Source organism: Andrographis paniculata, unplaced genomic scaffold, assembly GCF_009805555.1.
Source record: "Andrographis paniculata isolate CXL003 unplaced genomic scaffold, ASM980555v1 Contig71END, whole genome shotgun sequence".
NCBI classification, from domain to species: domain Eukaryota; kingdom Viridiplantae; phylum Streptophyta; class Magnoliopsida; order Lamiales; family Acanthaceae; genus Andrographis; species Andrographis paniculata.
In genome coordinates, this window is record NW_026137608.1 from 4,549,384 (window position 1) to 4,572,202 (window position 22,819).

General features: G+C 24.9%; 3 protein-coding genes across 3 annotated transcripts; 1 reads left to right on the forward strand and 2 right to left on the reverse strand.

Moving 5' to 3' along the window:
* The first annotated feature begins 4,275 nt into the window (after window positions 1–4,275).
* LOC127264916 (cytidine deaminase 1-like) lies at window positions 4,276–5,603 on the forward strand. The gene has a single exon (XM_051294513.1). The coding sequence runs from the start codon at window positions 4,385–4,387 to the stop codon at window positions 5,330–5,332; it is 948 nt and encodes a 315-aa protein (XP_051150470.1). The 5' UTR covers window positions 4,276–4,384; the 3' UTR covers window positions 5,333–5,603.
* A 576-nt stretch (window positions 5,604–6,179) lies between these two features.
* On the reverse strand, window positions 6,180–9,301 carry LOC127264917 (uncharacterized protein At4g29660). The gene is made up of 3 exons (XM_051294514.1): window positions 9,071–9,301; window positions 7,465–7,664; window positions 6,180–6,654 (listed from the first exon to the last, which is right to left on the reverse strand). Exons 2-3 carry the CDS (start codon window positions 7,645–7,647, stop codon window positions 6,517–6,519), a joined length of 321 nt encoding a protein of 106 aa, XP_051150471.1. The 5' UTR covers window positions 7,648–7,664; window positions 9,071–9,301; the 3' UTR covers window positions 6,180–6,516.
* A 7,994-nt stretch (window positions 9,302–17,295) lies between these two features.
* On the reverse strand, window positions 17,296–17,697 carry LOC127264834 (RING-H2 finger protein ATL64-like). Its single transcript, XM_051294379.1, has one exon. The coding sequence runs from the start codon at window positions 17,695–17,697 to the stop codon at window positions 17,296–17,298; it is 402 nt and encodes a 133-aa protein (XP_051150336.1).
* Window positions 17,698–22,819: the final 5,122 nt, after the last annotated feature.

The window sequence follows — 22,819 nt, forward strand, 5'->3', positions numbered from 1 at the left end:
GAAATCAATATTATTTATGCTATATAATTTTTAATGAGTATTTTTTTTTTACAAAGTATTACATTAAAATAATATTTAAATAAAACTTAAACAATAATTTAATTTTAAATTACAATCAAACAAATCATAAATTATCACGTAATAAACTCCCGTCATTCAAATATATGTTCACTTTTTTTTTTGGGTTGTCAAAATATTCTCGTTTCTTTTTTATTAAAAAAATTATTACACTTTTGTACTTTTTTTGAAAAAAAATAATAATTATTACTCATTATTATTAAAACTCGTGTCCAGTCAAATAAATATACATTTGCATGATGAACGGAATATATTATTTGATTAAAAATAAAATTTAAACATTTTAAGAATTATCTTTCAACAAGGTGTATTCAATATAACTTTTTTTTTATTATTTTGTAAAAAATAATAAAGGTGTGTTTACTTTAATTTTTTTAAATATATTTTTTTATATTAAGTATAAAAATAATATTTTATGTTATATTGTTAATTTTTTGTAAATAAATATGATATATATATATATGATATTTTGTGAGTGTATATATTTTGTAATTTTGGGTAATAATAATTGAAAAGTATGATACAAAAATTTTGTAGGATAAACATGTACTTATATAAGATGAATAAATAAAACATATTCCATATTTATACGTAATTATAGTAACTTAATTTACTTACTTTGTCCACTAATAATTTTTCATTTACTTTTAGTATGAAAATTTAAGTATATTAATATTTTATTAAAATATAGTATAAATAATATAAATAAATATAATTTTTTTTTAAAGTAATGATATAATAATAAAATTAAAATATTTTTATTTAGGTGAGATACAATTTTATTAAAAATAAAATAAAATACTCGGATATGAGAGAATAAAACTAAAAGAGAGAATAAAACTAAAAGAGAAAAATAAAAAATTTGAATAACCGAAGTAAGTATTAGAAATAGAGATATATTTGTTTATAGAGAAGAAATATAAAATTAAATAATCACTATTTTAAAAATCTTTTTTAAAAAAAAAATAAATTAAGATAAAAAATAAAAAATAAAAAAGCATATTGCTAAGTTCGTCTGAAATGGGAGACAAATAGGATGCGTTTGTTTCGTGAGATTGTTGTTTTTAAGAAAAATATGTGTGAAAAAAATATATAGAAAGAACGAAGCAATATACTTTGATTATTTTGAATTCCGTGTGTTTGTTTGGGGGTTTGGAGTTTGAGTTGAGATTTGAATAGTAAAAATTTTGAATTTGAATAGATATATGATGTGATATAAATAGGTATAATATGGTATTTTGAATATAAAATTAATTTTTAATATAATATAAAAAATAAATATTTAATTTGATATTTTTTAAAAAAAAAAAATAGAATGAATAGTCTAATTCCCAAACAAACACACAAGCAAAATGGGATTCTGACAGATATATATACAGAATCAGTGAAAGGGACAAAAATGGGCATTCACATTCGCTTCATTTCAAATTCAATTTGACTTAGTATTTATTTGTTTGTTTGTTTGTTTTAATTGAATTAAAAAATAATAATATTATATTGATTATTATAAATATAAATTATTTTATAATTTTTTTTCAATAAAAAATTAATATTTATAAAAAATTAATTATTATTATTATTTTTTTTTTATAGAGATCTATATTGGACAGACATATATAATAAAATAAATTTGTTGAATTGAGATAGAAAGAATATTTTATTATTCGAATTTTAATTATTTATTGCATATTCTCTAACCAGTTGGGGTTTTCTTGATTTGATTCTGTGTAAGTGGATGGGATTTGTGTTACAGTTTGTTTGATTTAAAATTATATATATAATATATATATATATAATAATATATTTTTATTGGCTTTGTTCCACATAATTTTTTTTTTATTTTTTATTTTCATTCGTAATTTGTTCATTCTATTTTTAGAAATATAATTATGTATTTTAATCACATTTTAAATTTTATAATTTTCTCAATTTTAATTAAATTATAATTATAATTCTAAATTCTTGTATTTACAGTAATAAATTCAAAATATCCGGAACGAATGGAGTATTATTTACAACAATGAGTAAAAGTAATTAGAGTTTATTTGATTTGAATATGAGGCTTTTTATATAATAATTTTTTTATTTACATAATTTTAAATTAATATTTTATTTTTTTTAAAAAAAATCAATATTCAATTTAAAATATTAATATTTTTTTAATTATCGATATAATTTAATATATCTCACATTCAAACTAAAATACTAACGAAAAAAACCTTAAATTCTATTTTTTTTTTAAATTTAAATATGATTTATATAATATTAAAAAAAAGTAATGGCTCCATATCCTATAAAATTTGCTCATCAGGGTTCGAAAATTTCAAAAAATAAAAATTTTATTAAAAAATAATAAAATAAAAAATAACTAGAAATAGTTTTGAAGAGAAAAAGTGATAACAATCGAAATAAATAAATATTAAATAAAAATAATATTTAAATACTCTCTCCGTCCCATTGAAAGGTTACCATTTTTTATTTTCGTCCGTCCCAAAACAAAGTTATCATTTCCTAATTTAGTAATTGTACTGCCTATTTAACATAATAAATACCCTTTTCAACTTACGATATATTACACAAATGTCATTACTTTTATATTACGAAATATAGGAGTATTTTTGTCTTTTTCACTACAATTTAATATAATACTAATATTAAAAAATCTACTTGCAAAAAGCAAACGCCATTCTTCTAAGAAGAAGTATTAAAAATTTAACATTTTCAAAATTAATAATAAATTAAATTTATAAGACTATTTAAGAGACCTAGATGATATATATCTTTCATAGTAAATAATATAGTTTTTATTATTATTATTTTTTTTAAATTTAGAACTGAAAACCAAACAAATGGTTTGACTTTGAAGATATATTAATATATTTTCTAATGATATCAAAAAAATATTATAGAAAATATAATATATAATATATACTTATAAAAAATTACTAATTATATATATATATTTTTTTCACATTGACAAAATTTCCTATTCCTAATAATAAAAAAAAAAGTTCATTAAAAAATATACAGTGAACACACTTGTTTTGTGATTGATCAAGGGTATGTTTCTTTAGTTAATTTTTTAAAAATTTTACTATTTGTACTCTGTATTTTCCAAAAAAATACATTTTTTCTTCTCATAAAATATCATATTAAATATTATTTTTATACCAAACTCAAACTATTTTTTCTCCAAACTCATCAAAAAAGAATGTACTGCTTTTTTAAGAAATATTATTTTGAAAATCACTTTTCGGTGTATTTGTAGGATTTTTGTAAAATTTTATTTTCTTTTGTTCCATTCGAATGGACTATGTGCTGCCAAATTTATTTCTACTTTCTTTTTTAGTTCGTACATTAAATTTATCCCATTACTAATTTTGGCAAAGTCAACAAATTAACATTTAATTATTACTTTTCATTCAACACTTATTTATAAAAAATACTACTAACTTTATTACATTAGGTCTTTATTTACTTTATTTTTTAACTAAATTTCCAAAAATATCTCCAACTACGTATCATTTTTTTTAATAAAATATTCATTTTTCTTTGTTCCCATACCAGACCTAAATGTGCTAATTTTAGTCAACTGAAGGAGTATATGTTTGAAGTTTTGTAATAGATTATAAAATTTTAATTGAACACAGATTTGCTATAGATTTTATCATACTAGGGAGTACTAAAATTAATTATATAAGAATTTTCGGGTTTGTTTGTGTAATGTTTTTATTTTAATTTTTTTGATATAAAATAAAAATAATTGTATCAATAATATAAAATATATTATTTTATGTTACATATTGACTTTCGTAGTCAAAAATCTATATTGGTGTGTTTGGAAGAATTTTTTCTTTTTCATTTTATATATAATATTTTATTTATATTATAAATATATATAATATTTTATAAAAGAAATTATATATTAGTGTGTTTGGAAGAATTTTTTTTATTTTTTATTGTAAAATATATAAAATTATATAAAAAATATAAAAATAATGAATGCGATTGATGTATTAAATTGTTTTTGAAAACCATGTGAAAAAAATAAGTGAAAGAACAAACTGTGGATATTATATGTAAATTAACTTTTCTGGTATTTAATTATCCATTCCATACTTTTCAATAATGATAAATAATAAAAAATTAATTAATTATGTGATGCATGAGCTTCTGCACAATTACCTGACATTATAAATCCACGCAATCGGCGAGCATTTCTCTAGGCGCACACCACCGCCGCATAAACACCCCCACCGCCGCCGTCACCCTCGCCGGCGACGCTTCTCCGGCTTCCATTCCGGCAATGGATCACCTCCTATCCGATTTCGTAATCGGCGCCTCCGCCGCGGAATCGATGGCGGAATTCCTCCGTCATCCCACGGTGGTCGACCTCCTCCCCCATCTCGTCCCCGCCCGCCTGTCTCTCGCCCGCCCGCCGATTTCAAATTTCAAAGTCGCCGCCGTCGGCCTCGGCGCCGACGGCCGCGTCTTCGTCGGCGTCAATCTCGAATTCCCCGGCCTCCCTCTCCACCACTCCGTCCACGCCGAACAGTTCCTCATCACAAATCTCCTCGCCCATGGCTGCCCCGGCCTCACCGCCGTCGCCGTCTCCGCCGCCCCCTGCGGCCACTGCCGCCAGTTCCTCCAGGAGCTCCGCAACTCCTCCTCCCTGCAAATCCTCGTCCTCGACGACGAATTCCGCCCTAAAAACAAAATCCCCAATTTCATGCCCTTATCCGAATTCCTTCCGATTCCATTTGGCCCCCACGATTTGCTCGACCATCAAACTCCCTTCCTCCTCGAAAATCAACAGAATAAATTAGATCTCCTCCCCGAAACCAATTCCCCAAAACTCACCAGCACAAACGGCAACCTCACCAACAAAAATCCCCAAATTTCCGAAGAAACCGAAACCCTACTTCGAGAAGCAGCATTAGATGCTGCAAACAGATCTCATGCTCCGTACAGCGGCTGCCCCTCAGGAGTTGCATTAATGGATTGCGAAGGGAAGCTCTATAAAGGCTCGTATGTCGAATCTGCAGCCTACAATCCGAGCTTAGGGCCCGTCCAAGCCGCATTGGTGGCGTACGTCGCCGCCGTCTCCCACGGCGGCTACGAGAGGATTGTGGCTGCAGTTCTGGTGGAGAAGGAAGGCGCAAAAGTCAAGCAGGAAGATACTGCAAGGCTACTGTTGAAGGCAGTGTCACCTAAATGTGAGTTTCATGCTTTCCATTGCCAATCATCTGGTTGAATTATGAACTGTTGTTGATCTGGATTCATTTATCTGCAACTGTAGATTTTGATTCTGCAGATTATTATGATCAAATAAATAACAGTAATTTTCACTATTTCCATTGTTCTCTGTTCTACAAAATTTCTTGCATCTTGAATATCTTGTTATACATATGTTGATTATGATGTTTATCTTTTAAGGTATATGCTGTTGATTCTTGTAATAATGGCTTCTGTAAAAAGATCAAAAATAAAAATTTGACCTGTGGTGGGATCATTCTGAGCTGGAATCCCAATCTTGGGTACTCCCTTTTGTTAAAAACCCCTGATTTTTATTTAATTTGGATTAAAAAAAATAAAGTTGGGGGTCACTTTAAAATCTTGTTGGCTATGATCATAATGTGTTAATGATGAGAGTAGTGAGATATGATAGTGATAATCCACAATGGGGTGTTGCCTTTTTGTTACATTTTTTTTTTTTGTTAGGTTATGGAAAGTAATGGCCACTGAATGCACAAATTTGAGGTCAAAGTCGATTGTTTTTTGTTATGATAATTGTGGGTTTGTGGGCTGAGATTGTAACAAGACAATAATGAGCACAAGTGGGATCATTATTTATGTATTATATAGTACTGTTTTAATTTTGGCAGTGGGCTATTTATCAAAGGGTCATTTCATGACGTCATCACTAACATTTAGTGGTGTGTAGTCTTTCTTGTTTGTATTTTAATTTTTAGAATGTGAGAATTGCATTTGGTTAAAGAAAGATAGGTGTGACTTATCGTGTACGACTAATCAACAATCAGATGATTTGAGTTGTAATGATTGAAGGACAATTTCACTTGTCTGTATTCCATTATTGAATAGAAAGCATAACTATTTTGAATACTTTATTTATGTTCAATTCTTGATATATGATGAGGATGTTAGAAACAAATGAATACAAGGTAGAGAGTTCCAATTACACAAGAAAATTACTTCTATGTCTTTGTATACTAATAGGGTTCTTGTGTAAGATCAAAATAGTATACTCCATTGATACACTCTAGAGCACTTGTGGTTCCATATCAAGAAATAATGCTATATTCACAGCCTTCGAATTCAGAAACTTGTCGAAGGTGGTTGTAAATACATTTGCTTATTTGATATTGGCGTAGAATGAGTACTGGAGGGGGAGAAGTAAAGCCCGATGTCTAAAATTGCTCATTCCGGCTGAATTTGGTTGCCCGGTTCTTTTATGTAGCGAGGAACTTCGCCTCTCATAACCCTCCAAGGTCCGCCGTAAAACATTGGCTTCATCAATGGCACTTCGTGCCCGGGGTGCTCTTCCCAAAATTTCTCCTACAACAAATATCATGAAAGTAGGAAGAAATTAGAAATGAATCTCAGGCTGTTCCAAGCATAACAAAATCCTTAAAATATATGAAGGAATAAGCTCCAAGAATAAGTCACATTTTGATCTCTGAATGAATGGCCAAAAATTATACACAAAGAACACTACAAGTTTCATGACAGGAAACATGTTTGAGGCAGAATCTTTAGCTATGTAAGTTTCCAACTCAAAACTTACCATTCATTGATCTTTTTTTTTTTTAAAAAAAAAAACACTAAATCAAACCCTTTTATTTTTAATATATATATTATATTAAAAATTAATTTAAATTCAAAATATCATATTAACGTACACTGTGTTCTCAAAATATATCTTTGAATATAACAGGGCAAAAAATTGTACTACACACATGATCTTGGGGGCTATATCAGTGTTAAACATGCTAATAAGGTCATGATTATTATAAGTGATTAGGGCGACATCCTAATTAAATATTTATTCTATAGCAAACATGCAATTAGTAATACTAATCTATATGATTATTCTATTCTATTTTATCAAATAGGTGAGGATAAAGTATTAGAAACTATAATCCTAATCAATTTAAATAAGCACACACTGAAACTTTAAAGCATATCTAATCTGTAAACAATCAAGAGCACTTGAACAATCCATTAAAAAACCAATATTGAAGAATTCAATTAATCAGTTGAATAGCTTTGAAGACAGTGAAGTAATACAGGCCAAGAAAAAAAAAAAAAAATTAGCAAAAATGAAAACCATCAACATCATAATAGGTAGCTGATGAATCTTATTACCTTGTATCGCTGTTCGGTGATTGCAGCTCCAATAACCCCGGTGTAGAAGGCACAAATGTAGATCGTAACAAGGGGAGTAAAGGATTTAGGGCGCTTGTACGGCTCGATCATGTCCCAGAGGATTGTTTTCTCCCATTTTGTGTGCAGATATTCTGCATACTTCCTCCAGACGTAGCTCGTCATGTAGACTCCGATTCCTCCTACAGAAAGCAAAATTGAATTTCAAACAGCCAGAATAAGAAGGAGAAGGGAATATGGGTATGAATATTTTTGAACAATCAAATGGACATTTATGCAAACATATGGCATGCATCACAAGCAGCCACTTCATTGGAAAATGTAATGTTGCAAGAATCCCACAAGCATGTATTAGAAAACAAGTAACTCGAATGGGACACAACCCCAAGCATGAATGAAGAACATCTCTAGTCAAAATTTCGAATACAAAGAGCAATGAAGTGAGAAAGAATTTAGAGTTTATGGACCACGCAAGATGCACTATGTTAACAAGAATCATTTGAATGCTAATCCCCACAGTTAATCTTGAATAGCGTTTTATATCAGTCAATCTCTAAAATTAAGAATATACATATAAAATTTATTACATCTACAAAACTACAATAAAAAATGTATAAAAAAATCAATAAATTCATCTGATAAAATATCAAAAAATATACAATTATGGTTCATAGAATATAAGAAAAACAATTAGACCACTACTACTTTGATAGATAGAAAATCAAAGTTAGTTAGATTTAAATCTAATAAATAATTGTCTTCCTCTTTCACCTTCCTCCCTCGCTTCTACTCTTGTGTGAATATTGTTCCTATTCTTATTTTCATTCATTTCTTTTGTTGTATGTTTGTTATCTTGCACTCTTCTTTCCCTTTCTAAAGAAGGAAGCAATTAGTATGTAATAGTGTAAAATCTACGTCCACGTTAAACATACTTATCATCAAGATTATATCATATTATTCACTTTAAAAAGCCTCTAAGCTGCTATTGCATAAACACGGCATTGCAGAGCAGTCGTAGTGGCGGACTTCGCTATTGATAACTATGCTAACCCCTTAACATTTGATACCTATTTTTGGTTAAAACTAAAGAATTTTCAAATCGAAAAGAGAACTCAAAACATCAAACAAAGTATGCAATGCAGGCCTAGTGTTTCAAGTTTCACTCCTTTACTTCGAATAGTCGACAACTTACTTACTTGCTGCATATCAAGTAATGTGGCCTGTGAAGACAACATCCAGTTAAGAATTTACAATCTATACAGATATGACAAACCAATGTATCTTTTGATTTTGCTCAATAATAACACACCTAGCTCTGCAACTACACAAGAAAGTGGATATACACATTAGGTGTGTGTAATGTGAATTCACTCTGAAAATTAACATGACGTGAAAGCCCTCAAATATGAATTTCACAATTTAGGTTAAATTTATCACAGGAAGGCATGGAATATATAAAAATTCGATTTCAGTTATTGTAATTTGATTTGAGAATTCGATCGCGCTAATAGAAAAAAAATTAATTAAGATTGACGCACGAGGTTTAAAAACGTTGGGCATATTTAGAGATCATAGTGGAGTGACTCACCGCCGGTTACGGAAGTGTCCACCGGAGGCGGCGGTTTAGTCGAATCAGTTGTCCGCTACGCAGATGCGCTGCCACTAGACGGTGAAGTTGGAAATTAAGGTGCGTTTTCTGAGGGGTGGTCGCGGAGAGCTTCTGAGTGACTGAAAATGGCGACGGCGATGAACGGACGGCGAGATGGCGGTGGCGGAACGACTCTGCTGCTGGTAGGTAGGGATTCAGATTTTATTTATTTATTATTATTTTTATTTATTGAATTCTATTCAGGCCTCTTAATTATTTTTAGTTATTTTAATTTGGGCCTTACTGGACCATCGAAAATTATTGGACTTGTTTGATTGTGTTGTGGTGTTTTGGCATATATTAACAATATTAAAAATTTTAATTTGAAATTATTATTTAATAAGATACAAATAAATATTTTGTCTATCTAACATAATAAATATCCTTTCAACTTACAATATATTAACAAATGCTAACACATTTATATTATACAATACTAATAAGGATATTTTTGTTTTTTTTTTTTTTTTTTATTACAATCCAATATAATATTAAGAGCAAAAATCATTTTTGGTCCAACTCAATATCATAATTCTCAATTTTGGTCCAATTCAAAAAACATTATTAATTTTGGTCCCACTCAAATGAAAATTTATTAATTTTAGTCTCAAGATGGTTGACTGGGACTGAACACGGCGGCCGTGTTGGATGACTCAAAAGGTGACTGGACGTCCCAAGCAGCCAATACAGCCGTGTTGATTACCCTACACTTTTGAACATAGCCGTGTTCCTGCCCGTATTCTTGTCCGTGTTCTGAACACAGCCATGTTTCTGCCCATGTTTTCAATATAACTATGTTCTAGGCCATGTTCACGACATGTTTTCAATATAATTATATTGTAGGTCATATTTATTATTATTTTCATTTTTTGGTTAACATTATTTGATATATATTTATAATTCAACAAAATTTTTTTTTGCAATATATGTTTTTAAAAATTTATAGTAAAAATTTGAAAATATTATTTTTAATTTAATTATTTCTATAAATTATAAATTAAATTTATTATTCAATATAATATTTTAAAATAATATCCGTCCGTCTCAAGTTGGATGTATGGGTCACTGTAGACACGAGAATTTAGGATAAATATAATTAGTAGATAATTAAGAATTTATTAGTGAAAATAATTATCATATAATATAAATAATTATAAATTAAGATTAAGATAACTCATTAGTTTGATTAAAATTAAAAAAATTAAATTAAAAAATAGTGTGTAATTATTTTTCAGAAATTAAAAAGTGACATGGGATGTAAGACGGAACGACAATGTGAACCTAGTAAGTGAGACGGAGGGAGTATTATTAAAAATATATATTAATATATTATTATTTTTATATATTTTTAAAATATTAAAAATTGATTATTTTTTATATTATAAAATAACTGTAAAAAAATATTTTTGTTGAATTATAAATATATATCAAATAATTTTAACCAAAAATAAAAAAATAATAAATATGATTTACAATATGATTATATTGAAAACATGGTCGTGTACATGACCTAAACTTGGCTGTGTTGAGAACATGGGCAGAAACATGATCTAGAACATAGCTGTGTTGAGAACATGGACAGGAATATGACTGTGTTCAGAACACGGGCAGGAACACGGCCGTGTTCAAAAGTGCAGGGTATTTAACACAACCGTGTTGGTTGTCTGGGACGCCCGGTCATTTTCTGAGTCATCCAACACGGCCGTGTTCAAGCCAGTCAACCATCTTGGGATTAAAATTGATAAATTTTCATTTGAGTGAGACCAAAATTGATAATTTTTTTCTAAAATGAGACCAAAATTGATAATTATGATATTGAATGAGACAAAAAATGATTTTTACTCTAATACTAATATTGAAAAATATATGTGCAAAAAACAAATATTACTTTTTTTTACATGGGTATAACATTTTGAATTCAAATAATTTTTTTTTAATATAGTGTATTAAATAAATATAAAAATCTCTTTTTATTTTTTTAGACAAAATAATAAATAAATAGTAAAAACAGAATTTTGAAAATTAAACCAGATAAATTAATATATTCCAACACTCCTGCTATAATGAGTTTATTTTTACATACAATTCTTACAATTTTATATAACATAATAGTAAATTTAAATCACTATGTAAATAAAAATACAAAATTAATACAACTTCGAATAAACAAAACATTTTAAATTTTATAAAAATAATAATAATAAAAGTTAAAGTACAAATAATTTATTTTTCTTTACAAAATTTAATAGCATAAATTTTATATTATTCCGAGATTTAAAAGTTCTTTGAAATACAAATAAATAGAAAATTGAATTTAAAAGTTTCATCAAATATATATATTTTTTTAGTTCTGATTTATTTTATTATTATCCCGAGATTTAGGTTTAGATGTATTATTTTGGAGTTTGATTTTAAATTTTTTTTTTTTACTATCCAACCATTTCTATTCATTTTTTTAAATATATATATATTTTCATAAAATATGAAATTCAAATAATTATTTAAATTAAATAACAATAATAATAATAAATAATATTTTTGTATTTCATTAAAAAAATGGAAGGAAAATTTTTATTTAATTTATATTTTGGTGACACGATTTTTATAAATATTATAAAATTTTACAATATATATATATACACATTAAAATAATACTTATTCGGTACAGTCACAAATGATTTTTTTCTTCCGTTGTTCTATCTATTTTTAATAAATTTATTTAAATATATTAAAAATATTAATTAATTTAGTTAAAATTTTAATTTCTCAACTATTGGATTCACTCAAATACCTTTTATTTTTATCTGTTCAATAAACAAATATGTTTATATATATATTTTAAATTTTTCATTTTTTATAAAAAATTAGATTTAAATTAGTTGTAAATAAATAAATATAATCTTACTGTCTAACTAAAAAATATACATATTTCTAGATTCAGGCATCAAATTACAAACTAACTATTTTATTAAATAGCCAACATTTTTTTTTTCTTTTACAAATACTTTTACTTTATATTATATCATTATTTCTATATTAAAAAAGGACGAAAATATCATTACACTACTTCTAACTACCTACTATAATTAAAACACTATTATTTTTACATTCCGCTCAAAAGTAAACGTATACTTTTTAACTGGACGGAACATATATTTTTTTATTTATTTTTATTATATAATATTAGGTGATATTTGTATATATTTTATGTAGATATAATGCTAATAATATTTAAAATTTTAACAATACTATTGATAATTAAAAATAATAAAATAATATAATTAATTTATTATTAATAACTTACTTCGTCTAGACTAATTAAGTCTTTAACCAAATGGTCATAGGACACGGGACAAAGATAATATATATAAATTTTATCTACTAAAACAAATTAACAATTCAATATAATATCTTAAAATTTATATTATTAACATTACTAAAAAATAAATTTACTCATAAACACAAAATACAAAAGAAGACACTCAAAATACATAAATTCAAAAACACAAAACACAAAACGAACAAACTCAATATAAATTAATTTTACCATTCTACTTTTATATTACTATATAAATACATAAAAATAATATGAATATAAGGAAAATTCCATATAAAAAATTGAATTATTTTAATAATAAAATAATCATTTCAATATAAAATTTATTTATTCATGATGAATTACCAAATAAATATAATTTGCATTATTAAATAAGTAGAATATAGATAAAGTTTTATATTAATTAAGATTACATCTCTATTAAAATAGTTTGACAATATAATTGAAATTAATTAATTTTATTTATATAAACACTTGTATATTTCAAAAATATTTCATAATTTCAAGTTAAATATTTGATTTTTTGTATAAGTATTTGAATTTTTTTTTAATCTTTTAATTTTTGTAAAAAATATTTTATATTCTTTAATATTATTTTTGAAAAATCATAATTAAAAATAGTCTTGACTAACATTTTACTATATATTTTCAAAAATTATCTTTTAGGATTCAATGAGTTTAAGGAATATTGATATTATATTGGTAGTGGATAAAAAATATGAATAAAATTTTTTTTGCCTTTGTGAGTGTATCAGTGTAAAAAGTAGTGACAATTGTGTAATAAAAATGCAAAAGTAAAAATAATTTTACGGTGATATGATTATTTATAAAAATAAAACTATTATTTTGGGACGGATAAAAATGGTAAATTATATTAGAACGGACGTTTTCAAAAATTATTTTTTAAGATTCATTAAACTTTTTAAATAAACTAATTTATCATATACTAATAAACTAAAACCTCTCTAATGCTCTATTTTCCAAATATATTTTTGATTTATGTCTTTCCATTCATTAATATGCTCGAAAATAATCCAAATAAGTGGATGGAACTGTAAATAGGTAATCGAAACAACATTATAAAAATATTTTAATTTATATTTGTTACATTTTATAATAATATTATTATTTGATATTTTTATTATTTAAATATTATTTTTTTATTAATGTGAAAAAAAAAATTGTTTGGAAAATATATATATAATATAAAGTAAAAAATTGAAAAAAAAAACAATACTTACCTAGTAATTTTTTTAATTAGTAATTTTATATTTGTTATATTTTATGATTTTCTTATATTTAAATATTATTTTTAAATTTTTTATTATTTTACTAAACGAAACGTTAATTTAATTTATTTTTTAATATTCAAAATGTGTTTCTTTAACCTTGGTTTGTGAAATTTTTCTGTTAAGACACCTACTGTCCGCATCAAAATTTGTCTGGAAACAAAATTTGATGCGGAATCAAAGACAGAGGACAAACTTTGGTACCTACTTTCTAGGTTTTGACCGAAAGTAATTTTTTTCTTTTTTATTTTTATATATCATTTTTTCTTTTACTCCAACTATATTTTTCTTAACTTCCGTCGCCTCGTTAGCCCGGAAGTTATTTTTTTCTCTCCAACTTACTAACAACGCAGTGGGATTTGCTTGTCGATAGGCAACGGAGGGTCAGCAGCAACACGTTACTAAAGGCGTGTTTCAGCATGTGACAGTCCAGAAAAGTGGCTGGACAAAGAAGAAGAAAAAAGAGGAAAAAGAGAAGGGTGGAAAAACAATTTGTAAAAGAAAGAAGAAAAGAGAGCAAAAAAAGACCAGGGGCAGCTATATTTTATAGTAATTATAATAATTATTATAATTTTATTATAATTAAATATAATTAATAATTATAAAAATAAAATAATATTAATATTAATAATTAATTATTAAAAGTATATTTTAAAAATAATATAGTATTATTATAAATTTATATCAAAGCAACAACGACTTGGTAAGCGGGAGGTCTTTAGTTTTCGTAAAGAATGACTTATGGACTGCCGGTCATAAAAAAAGAAAATATAAACTAAAATTTCTTAAATCCACTCTAAAGAAACACACCTTCACCTTACGTATATTAGGTTTTGTATATTTTTTTTTACAGCGCGAAAAAAGTATTTTTTTCTTTTTTTTTTAAATATTAAAGATAATAAATATTTATATAATTAGTATATTTGTTTGTTATTCTAATTTAAAATATTTTTTTATGTGAGATATCATGTGAATGATATATAATAAATATTTTTTTTAGTATTTATATATATATATTATATCAAATATATTTCTATTTCTTTCCTTGATTTGTATTAGTAAAATTTTATAATATATATATATAATAAACTATTAGCATGGATTATGTATGAATTTTGAGAATATTTTTTAATATTTCGTAGAACATATTACGAACTTTAAAAATATTCTAGAATACTATTTTTTATTGGTATATTGTATATTTTTTATTTGTATTTTTAGTAAGATATAGTATATTTTTAAAAATTGGAGGAGTGTTTTCTATGTTGTACTCCCTCCGCCCTAGTTGAATTCGGCCACATATTTTTTGACATTGTTTTTAAGAAAAAATGTATTAAAAAATTAATAATTTTGAATTAGTTGATATGATAATTGTAAATATTTATTTTATGAATAATATATATAAATTGATTTTAACTTAAATAATTTTTGCATTCAGAGAAATTATTTGTGTAAGTATTTGTAATAATACTAAAAATTAGAAAATTTTAGATATAAATTTAAATTATTTGTAATAAATTATTATCATAATTATATAAAATATAAATTAAATATTTTTGTACTCCATTTGGTTACATTTTTTTTTTTTTTTTTTATAATTTTACTATTTATCAATTTTTTTCTTTTAACAATATCAAATTCAACTCATATTTTTTTATTTTTATATTATAAAAAGTAACTATACATTCAAACCGTTAATATTTATTTATATTACACTTTCAAATAATTATTCAAAATTCAAACTCTCAACCAAATATGCCATTAGCGTTTATTAATTATGAAATATATTGTTTAAAATATCACTACTAGAAAAATGTTTAAATATCGCAGAATATTTGTCGCAGCTGAATATATTGTCACCACATAATACTGTATATAAAGATAAATTGTATATCAGAGAAACACTCTAGTTATTTTTACAATTTTATACACTGTCTGCAAGTAAAGTGTCCTCAATATCAGATATCGGAGTAGTTTTTTTTATCCAATACTTCTAAGAGGGTCTCGGTTGGGCAGACTCAAGCAACATCGATGTTGTAAGTCAAGGTGGATTGGCTGACAAAACACCTAATGATTTTTGGGAACCGATTTTTTGGATGGCAACGAATACACAATAATTTGGTACCTGAGACAACGAAGTCGTTGATAGCTCTAACACTAAACCCCTTTGGACAACACTTATCTGAGTTAACTATGATTGCACATCAATTGGTGATTTGTCAAAATTTCAAACTGTATATTAAATTATTTATTATTTTTATATTCATTTTCGTCATGTTCATTTCTATCACCATTATATATTATATATAATTAATGATGTATAACAATTATAGAATAATACTATTTTTATATATTTATATATTTAATTTATATTATATTATTATTCAATACATTAATTTATTTTAATTGATTAGAATTTTAGCATAATTTTATTATGTTTATATGTATTATTACTTTAACAAAGTTAATATGAAATGATAATGGTATAAAATGGATTTGGAGAGCAATAGTATTTCATTGTCAAGTGACTCATATTCAAATTTTCTCCATATTATTTTCAATTAAATTTATTTGAATTTGTTTTATGAAAAAAAAAATAATTAATTTAAAATTTCAATTAATATATATTTTAAAAATTTGCTATTATATTTTAATTTTTGAATTTATTATTATTTTATTAAGAAATCATAATAATTATTATCTTAATATTTATCACTTATAATAATAACAATAATATATTTTAAGAATCCAATTTTTTTATAATTGTCCGATAAAATTCATAAACTTTAAAAAGTCTACGGATAGTTTAATACTTCATTATTTTAAATTTTTTTTAAAAAATTTGGGATGAATACTTCAATATTTTAAAGGACTTTAAAAATCTGAATTGAATACCTCCCGATTTTAAAGGAATTTTAAAAGTCTGAATGGAATACTTACAAATTTTACATGATTTTTAAAAATTTGGATTGAATGCGCTCAAAATTTTAAAAGTCCAATAGAATCCTACAAAATCTTAATAAAAAACACTCAAATTTTAAAAGTTTAATAGAATCCTACAAAATCTTAATCGAATACACTCAAATTTTAAAAGTTGAATAGAATCTTACGAAATTTTAATTAGATACGCCGCACGTACATACTAAATTTAAGACGATAGCCTTGATTTAACCTTTAGCATGTTCATACTTGTTTCTATACAAAGGTGGGTGAATGTAATTTAAATAATTTGTTAGGGTGAAAAATAATTATTTGTTCTAGACCTCAATTATCAAAACAATTTTCCTAACCCGCCCCCTTTCTCCTCCTTCTTCTCCGACCACAACCCCCGTCGCATCTCCCGTCGCGGTTATTAAAATTCATATAACAGTCAAAATTTTTCGAAATTCCAATATACTTTCCAACAAATAACAATAAATTTAATAAAATAACAATAAATTTAATATACCAAAAATATATATAAATCATCTAAACAAAGCAAGAAATTCAACGAAACTCTTAAACTAGCATAAATATAATATACTGCTTCTAAATATATTTTAACAACAAAAAATAGCTCTGCAAAGCGGACAACGATTATTGCGTCGAAGCCATTGTTTTATGCAATCGACATGGAAGTCGTGTCCGCAGCCAAGTTCCGCAATCTCCGTAGTAGTCTTAGTCTTGTCTTCTTCTTCCCAAAGATAAAGACGTTCTCGACATACACTGCAAATTAGAAGCTCTTCATCTCCGACGACGACGCCGCGGCTAACATTCCTTATCTTCAGACACGTGTTAATGGCTTCTTCGGACAAACCATGTATGGACTCTACAGAACTCATCTCAATCGCTCGTGTCCTAGCCCGACGACTAAGATCGCGATACAATAATTCCGCGTGCGCATGCAAAACGTCTCGGAATCTGTTCTCGTCGAATCCGTTGCCTGCTGCGTTGCTCCCCATCGATGATTGATCCGCCATGAAAATTATTGAAAGATCTGTATATATGTTCGTATTGTTTTGTTTCTTAGCAAAGTTTTATCAAGATTTCGAGAAGATGAACATAGTTCATGTATATATATATAGGCTTGGGTGGAAGGATTTAGTTTGTTTAATACGAAGATAATAAATCTTATTTGGCGATGTATTCAATCAAGATTTTGTAAAATTTTGCATGAGATTTTGTTAGATTTTTAAAATTTTAAAGTGTAAAAATCTTTTAAAATATCTATATCGATTCAGACTTTTAATAAATCCGAAATTTTGATAAACTTTTAAAATATATTATTATTGTTATTATTAATATTATTATAAGTGATAAATATTACGATAATAATTATTAATATTATTATAATGTCTTAATAAAATCATAATAATTTCAAAAATTAAAATATAATTACTGTTTTATCCTCGTCCTTCTTCTTCTTATTATTATTATTATTATTATTTTATATTTGAATTAAGATTTAAAATTATAATTGAGATATCAAATTTAAATAAAAAATATATAAATTTTTTAATTATACTAAAAAATTTAAATATAATTTATAAAATAATAATAATTTAATATTAGATTGTAATTTTATTTTTAATTTATATCTTATCCTTTAATTAATATTTTAAAATATAAATAACTAAAATTTTAAAAATATATATTTTTACTTTAATTTAAAATATTTAAATATAAATAATAAATTTTTAAAAGAAATTATGAAAATTTTATAAAAAAATATAATTATATTAACTACATGTCTTTTTGAGCAATTTTCACAGTTTAAAAGCACATTCAAGTCTATTATATATAAACAATTTTTTTATTTTTAATTTTATTTTATTTTATGAAAAACTTCTTTTATAATAATTAATCCAAACACAAAATCGAACTTCTTCTACTTTTGGCTTCCCCTTATTTTTTTAGAGCAATCCAAACCGGTCCTAAATAAAATAGATATCTTATAATATTAATAATTTTAATTATTATTGAAATTATTATATTTTTATAAGAATAAGAATAATATTAACATTCTTAATAAATAATTATAATATATAGAAAAATAATAATATACTACTATTCTTTATATTTATATTTATATTTTAAAATTTATAATTGTTTTATTATATAATGTTAAATTATTATTTTTGTATATTCATATTTATCAATTTTAATTTTAATTTATAATTAATAAATAATTAATTAATTATTTTATAAATTTAAAGATTATTTATATATTTTTCATAATAGCACAAGATTTTATTAACTAAACATCAGAATAAAAATTAACAGTAAAAACTAAAATATAAAAAAATCTGGGAATTTTGTTTGTTTGTTTGTTTTTTTTTTTTTTTTAAATATTAAGTAATCAACGGTTTTTAAGCCGTTAAATCATAATCAAAACCGTCATTCAAAAAATTCGATTCGATTTGACATTTTAGCAAACAGAAACCGATAATTTTAAATTCTAACCGATAGTTTTAACCGTTTGACAAGTTTAATTTTATATACAATATCAAACTCCAGTGTCCTTAAATAAACTATCTAAAATTTTATAAAAATATATAAAAATTGAAGTACAATTAAATTTTTCTTTAATTTTTTTTTAAAATCACGTATATGAACATTATGTGGTTGTTCCTCGAATACGTGCAGCCTCACAACTTTTCGGACACTTAAGAAAATGCTAGTACAATTCTTTTTCGAACATTTCAAGAATTCCGATAGAAATCGAACTTCATGATCGGCTAAGCACTTTTTTATTATTATTGTTATTCCCAAATAATTTTGGGAATAATAAATTTAAGGAAAAATGGGTAGTCTAATAACCAATAAGAGATTCAACATCCCGAAACAGGCAGGCTCGGAGAAGAAGTGGTCCAGTTAGATCGGAAGCTCAATAATGGATCCCACAACTTGAAATATAACCCGTTTAGAGGTGGGAGTTTGAAACTATGAGTAGGCCGGAAAACTCAATTCTTGTCGATTTCGACTGGTTTAAATCATTTGGACCGTTACGAAGAATTTTCAGCAACAACAAATATATCTTTTTTTACTTTGAGTTATTGGATAACTATCCTTAAATTTTGTGAAACATAAATTTTTACCAGATTTATTTTCTTATAGTGCTACATCGCTATATTAATTTAATAATAAATAAATAAGTAGTAAATGTCATTATTTTTTTATTATTTTTAAATATCAAATGGTTTTTTCAATCCAATAATAATGTAATTTAATTAATATATATATTTTTTATTTTTTTATTTTCTTTTATAAATAAATAGAATATATATTATACTACTATTTTTTATAATATTAATCTAGAAACACCTAGAAATTTTTGATTGAGTGAACAATCCCAATGCATTCAATTGTCATAGAAATAAATATACTTATATCATACTATAATATATAAATTACACGTTATATATAAATATATATCGTTTATCTTTATTACATGTAACGATCGAGTCAAATATGAGTCGAAGCCACGGCTCTCTTCATCTCCATCCGCCGGCGCCATGCCGGAAAGATTTTATTTTATTTTATTTTATTTTTTAAATAAATATTAACAGTTTTTTCGGACAAACTCAGAGTCGGCTCTTAGCAGGAGCAATTTGAGCAATTGCTCAAGGCTTCTACTTTAAGAGAACCCATGTTTTTTTAATTTTAAATATTATTATATATTTAAAATTTAATTTAAATTTTATCCCATAATTTTTTCAACAATTACATAATCTAATTTTAATTCTAAAATTAAATTCTAACTATAAATTTTTTAAAATTAATCCATCCTCAATCGCCTTGTATTAGATATATTCAAATTTAATTTGAATTTTATCTCCTATTTGTTTCTACAATTACTCCGTCACATTCTAATTCTAATAAATTCTACTCAAATTTTTTTCTAATCTTTAGAATTATAGTTATTATTATTATTGAGTTATTGATTTTATAATAGTCAAGATATTTCAAAATTTTATAACATTCAAGATATGTATAACAAACTAGGCTCTCGACAGTCCACTTCCACACCAGTTGGCCATCTTTTACTAGACACTTATATTTCATTTATTGAATATATAATTAATACAATTTTTATCATTTTTATCAGGACTCTAAAAAAGTTCGAGACGACCCTGGACAAACCATAATCATTCTAGCAAGGTTGTTCGGCCACTAAACCCATTTTACAATCTAGATTTCTAAACCCATTGTTTATAATAATCGTTTCAGAATAATAAGAACTTTCGGACGTGTTTTCGTTCAACACAATGGTGTTAGATATTATAAATTTGTGCTAATTATGTGAGGCCCTGTGTTTTTATCAAAATTGATTCAAATGTTTTTAGTTGAGATCAATTTTGATGAATTTTTTTATATGGGACTACAATTGATTTGTTTTTATACTCTATTGATCAAAATTGATTTTTTTTTTTAAGAGCACATATTTAATTTTTTTTTAAGAGCACATATTTATTTTTTTAAAATGCAATCATATTATTGGATGGATGTCTATACATCAATACAAGCAATTTCTATAGAAATCCTCTTATAATAGGTGTATTTTTACAATTAGTTAATAGCTTTGACTATCTAGTTCGATTTTTTTTTTTCTCTTTTTTTTTTATAATTAAAGTATTTGATATATATATATATTTTTATATTAGCAATTTATACATAAAATGTAAAATAATAATTGAGAATATTAATATTTTATTTTTTGAAATATTCAATTTTATTTTTCTGTGTTTAAAAATTTTGAGAAATTTTGTTAGTTATTTGAAATTGTAAACTTGTTATATAATATTTATGTTTATTAACATTATATTTGAAAAAAATAAAAAAAATATTTTTATTAATTGAAAAGTATGAATTTTTTTTTATTGGGAATGTTGTAAAATATAAAATAATAATTTTTTTATATATTTATTTATATATTAATTATTAAATAATTTATTATATGTATAACTTTCAATAAATTTTTATTCTATTTTATTTGCGTTTTAATATAAATATAAATATAAATAAATAATTTATGTTTTCTATTCTGATTTAATTTTAATAAATTTATATTTTACTAATAAAATTAATTATATATAAAAGTTAATTATTTTAAATTTATACAATTAAAATTATAATATAGCAAATAAAATATACTCCATTAAAATAACTATTAATTACTTATAAATTTTCAGAAATTATTATTATTATTTTTTAATTTATCCAATAAGGTATTTCAAAAGTCCAAATTTATCCAATATGTTATTTCAAAAATCAAATTGTGAGTTTGGATATACCACGGTTTTGAATGTAAAATTTAATGTTTAGGGGTTAAATTTTGAGTTTGGAAACAACTCGATTTTAAATGTAAAATTTATTTTTAATATAATTAAAAAAAAATAAGTATTTACTTTAATTAGAAAAAATTGATTAATAGTAAATATTTGTTAAAATTCTTCAGACAAACATTGCAGATGTTTAATAAGCAATTTTTTTTTCTTTAATCAATTTTTTTTTAATTTTACTATTCAACTCTATTTTTTTTAGAAACAAAAATACAATATTTTTTTTTCACAAATCCCATCAAATATTATTTTAATATCAAACAAAAATCAATTTTTCCCAAATTCAAAAAAAAAAAAAAACACCCTCAAAATTGCAATTTGTATGCCAAACAATCTTAATGCCGGAAAAAATTAAAAAAACAAACATCACCAAAAAGAACGAAGAACACCAAAAAGAACGTAGAAATATATATATTAGTCTTTACTGACTCACACAAGTAGCTCTGCAGTGCGGACAAGTATTGTTGAGTCGAAGCCACTTCTTTATACAATCAACGTGAAAAATGTGCCTGCAATCAAGCCGTGCGATCTCTTTAATCTCGACTTTTTCCCGAAGATCCTCTCGACACACAGTGCACATCTCGCCCGGCGCCGCGCCAGTAAAATTCCTTTTCTTCTTCAGATATCCGTCGACAATTTCATCGGACAAACCATCATTATAATTATTATTGTGACTAGGATTGTGAGCTTCGTCCAGTAAACCCTCCCTAAAATAGAAAACATGGCGCTCTGAAAAACCAGA

Bases quoted from the DNA above. Each gene is read 5' to 3' on its own strand.
- LOC127264917 (XM_051294514.1), bottom strand. From the start codon at position 7,647: ATGACGAGCTACGTCTGGAGGAAGTATGCAGAATATCTGCACACAAAA. The intron at 6,655-7,464 runs GTAATAAGATTC...TATTTGTTGTAG, and splicing joins TCACCGAACAGCGATACAAG to GAGAAATTTTGGGAAGAGCA.
- LOC127264834 (XM_051294379.1), bottom strand. From the start codon at position 17,697: ATGGGGAGCAACGCAGCAGGCAACGGATTCGACGAGAACAGATTCCGA.
- LOC127264916 (XM_051294513.1), top strand. From the start codon at position 4,385: ATGGATCACCTCCTATCCGATTTCGTAATCGGCGCCTCCGCCGCGGAA.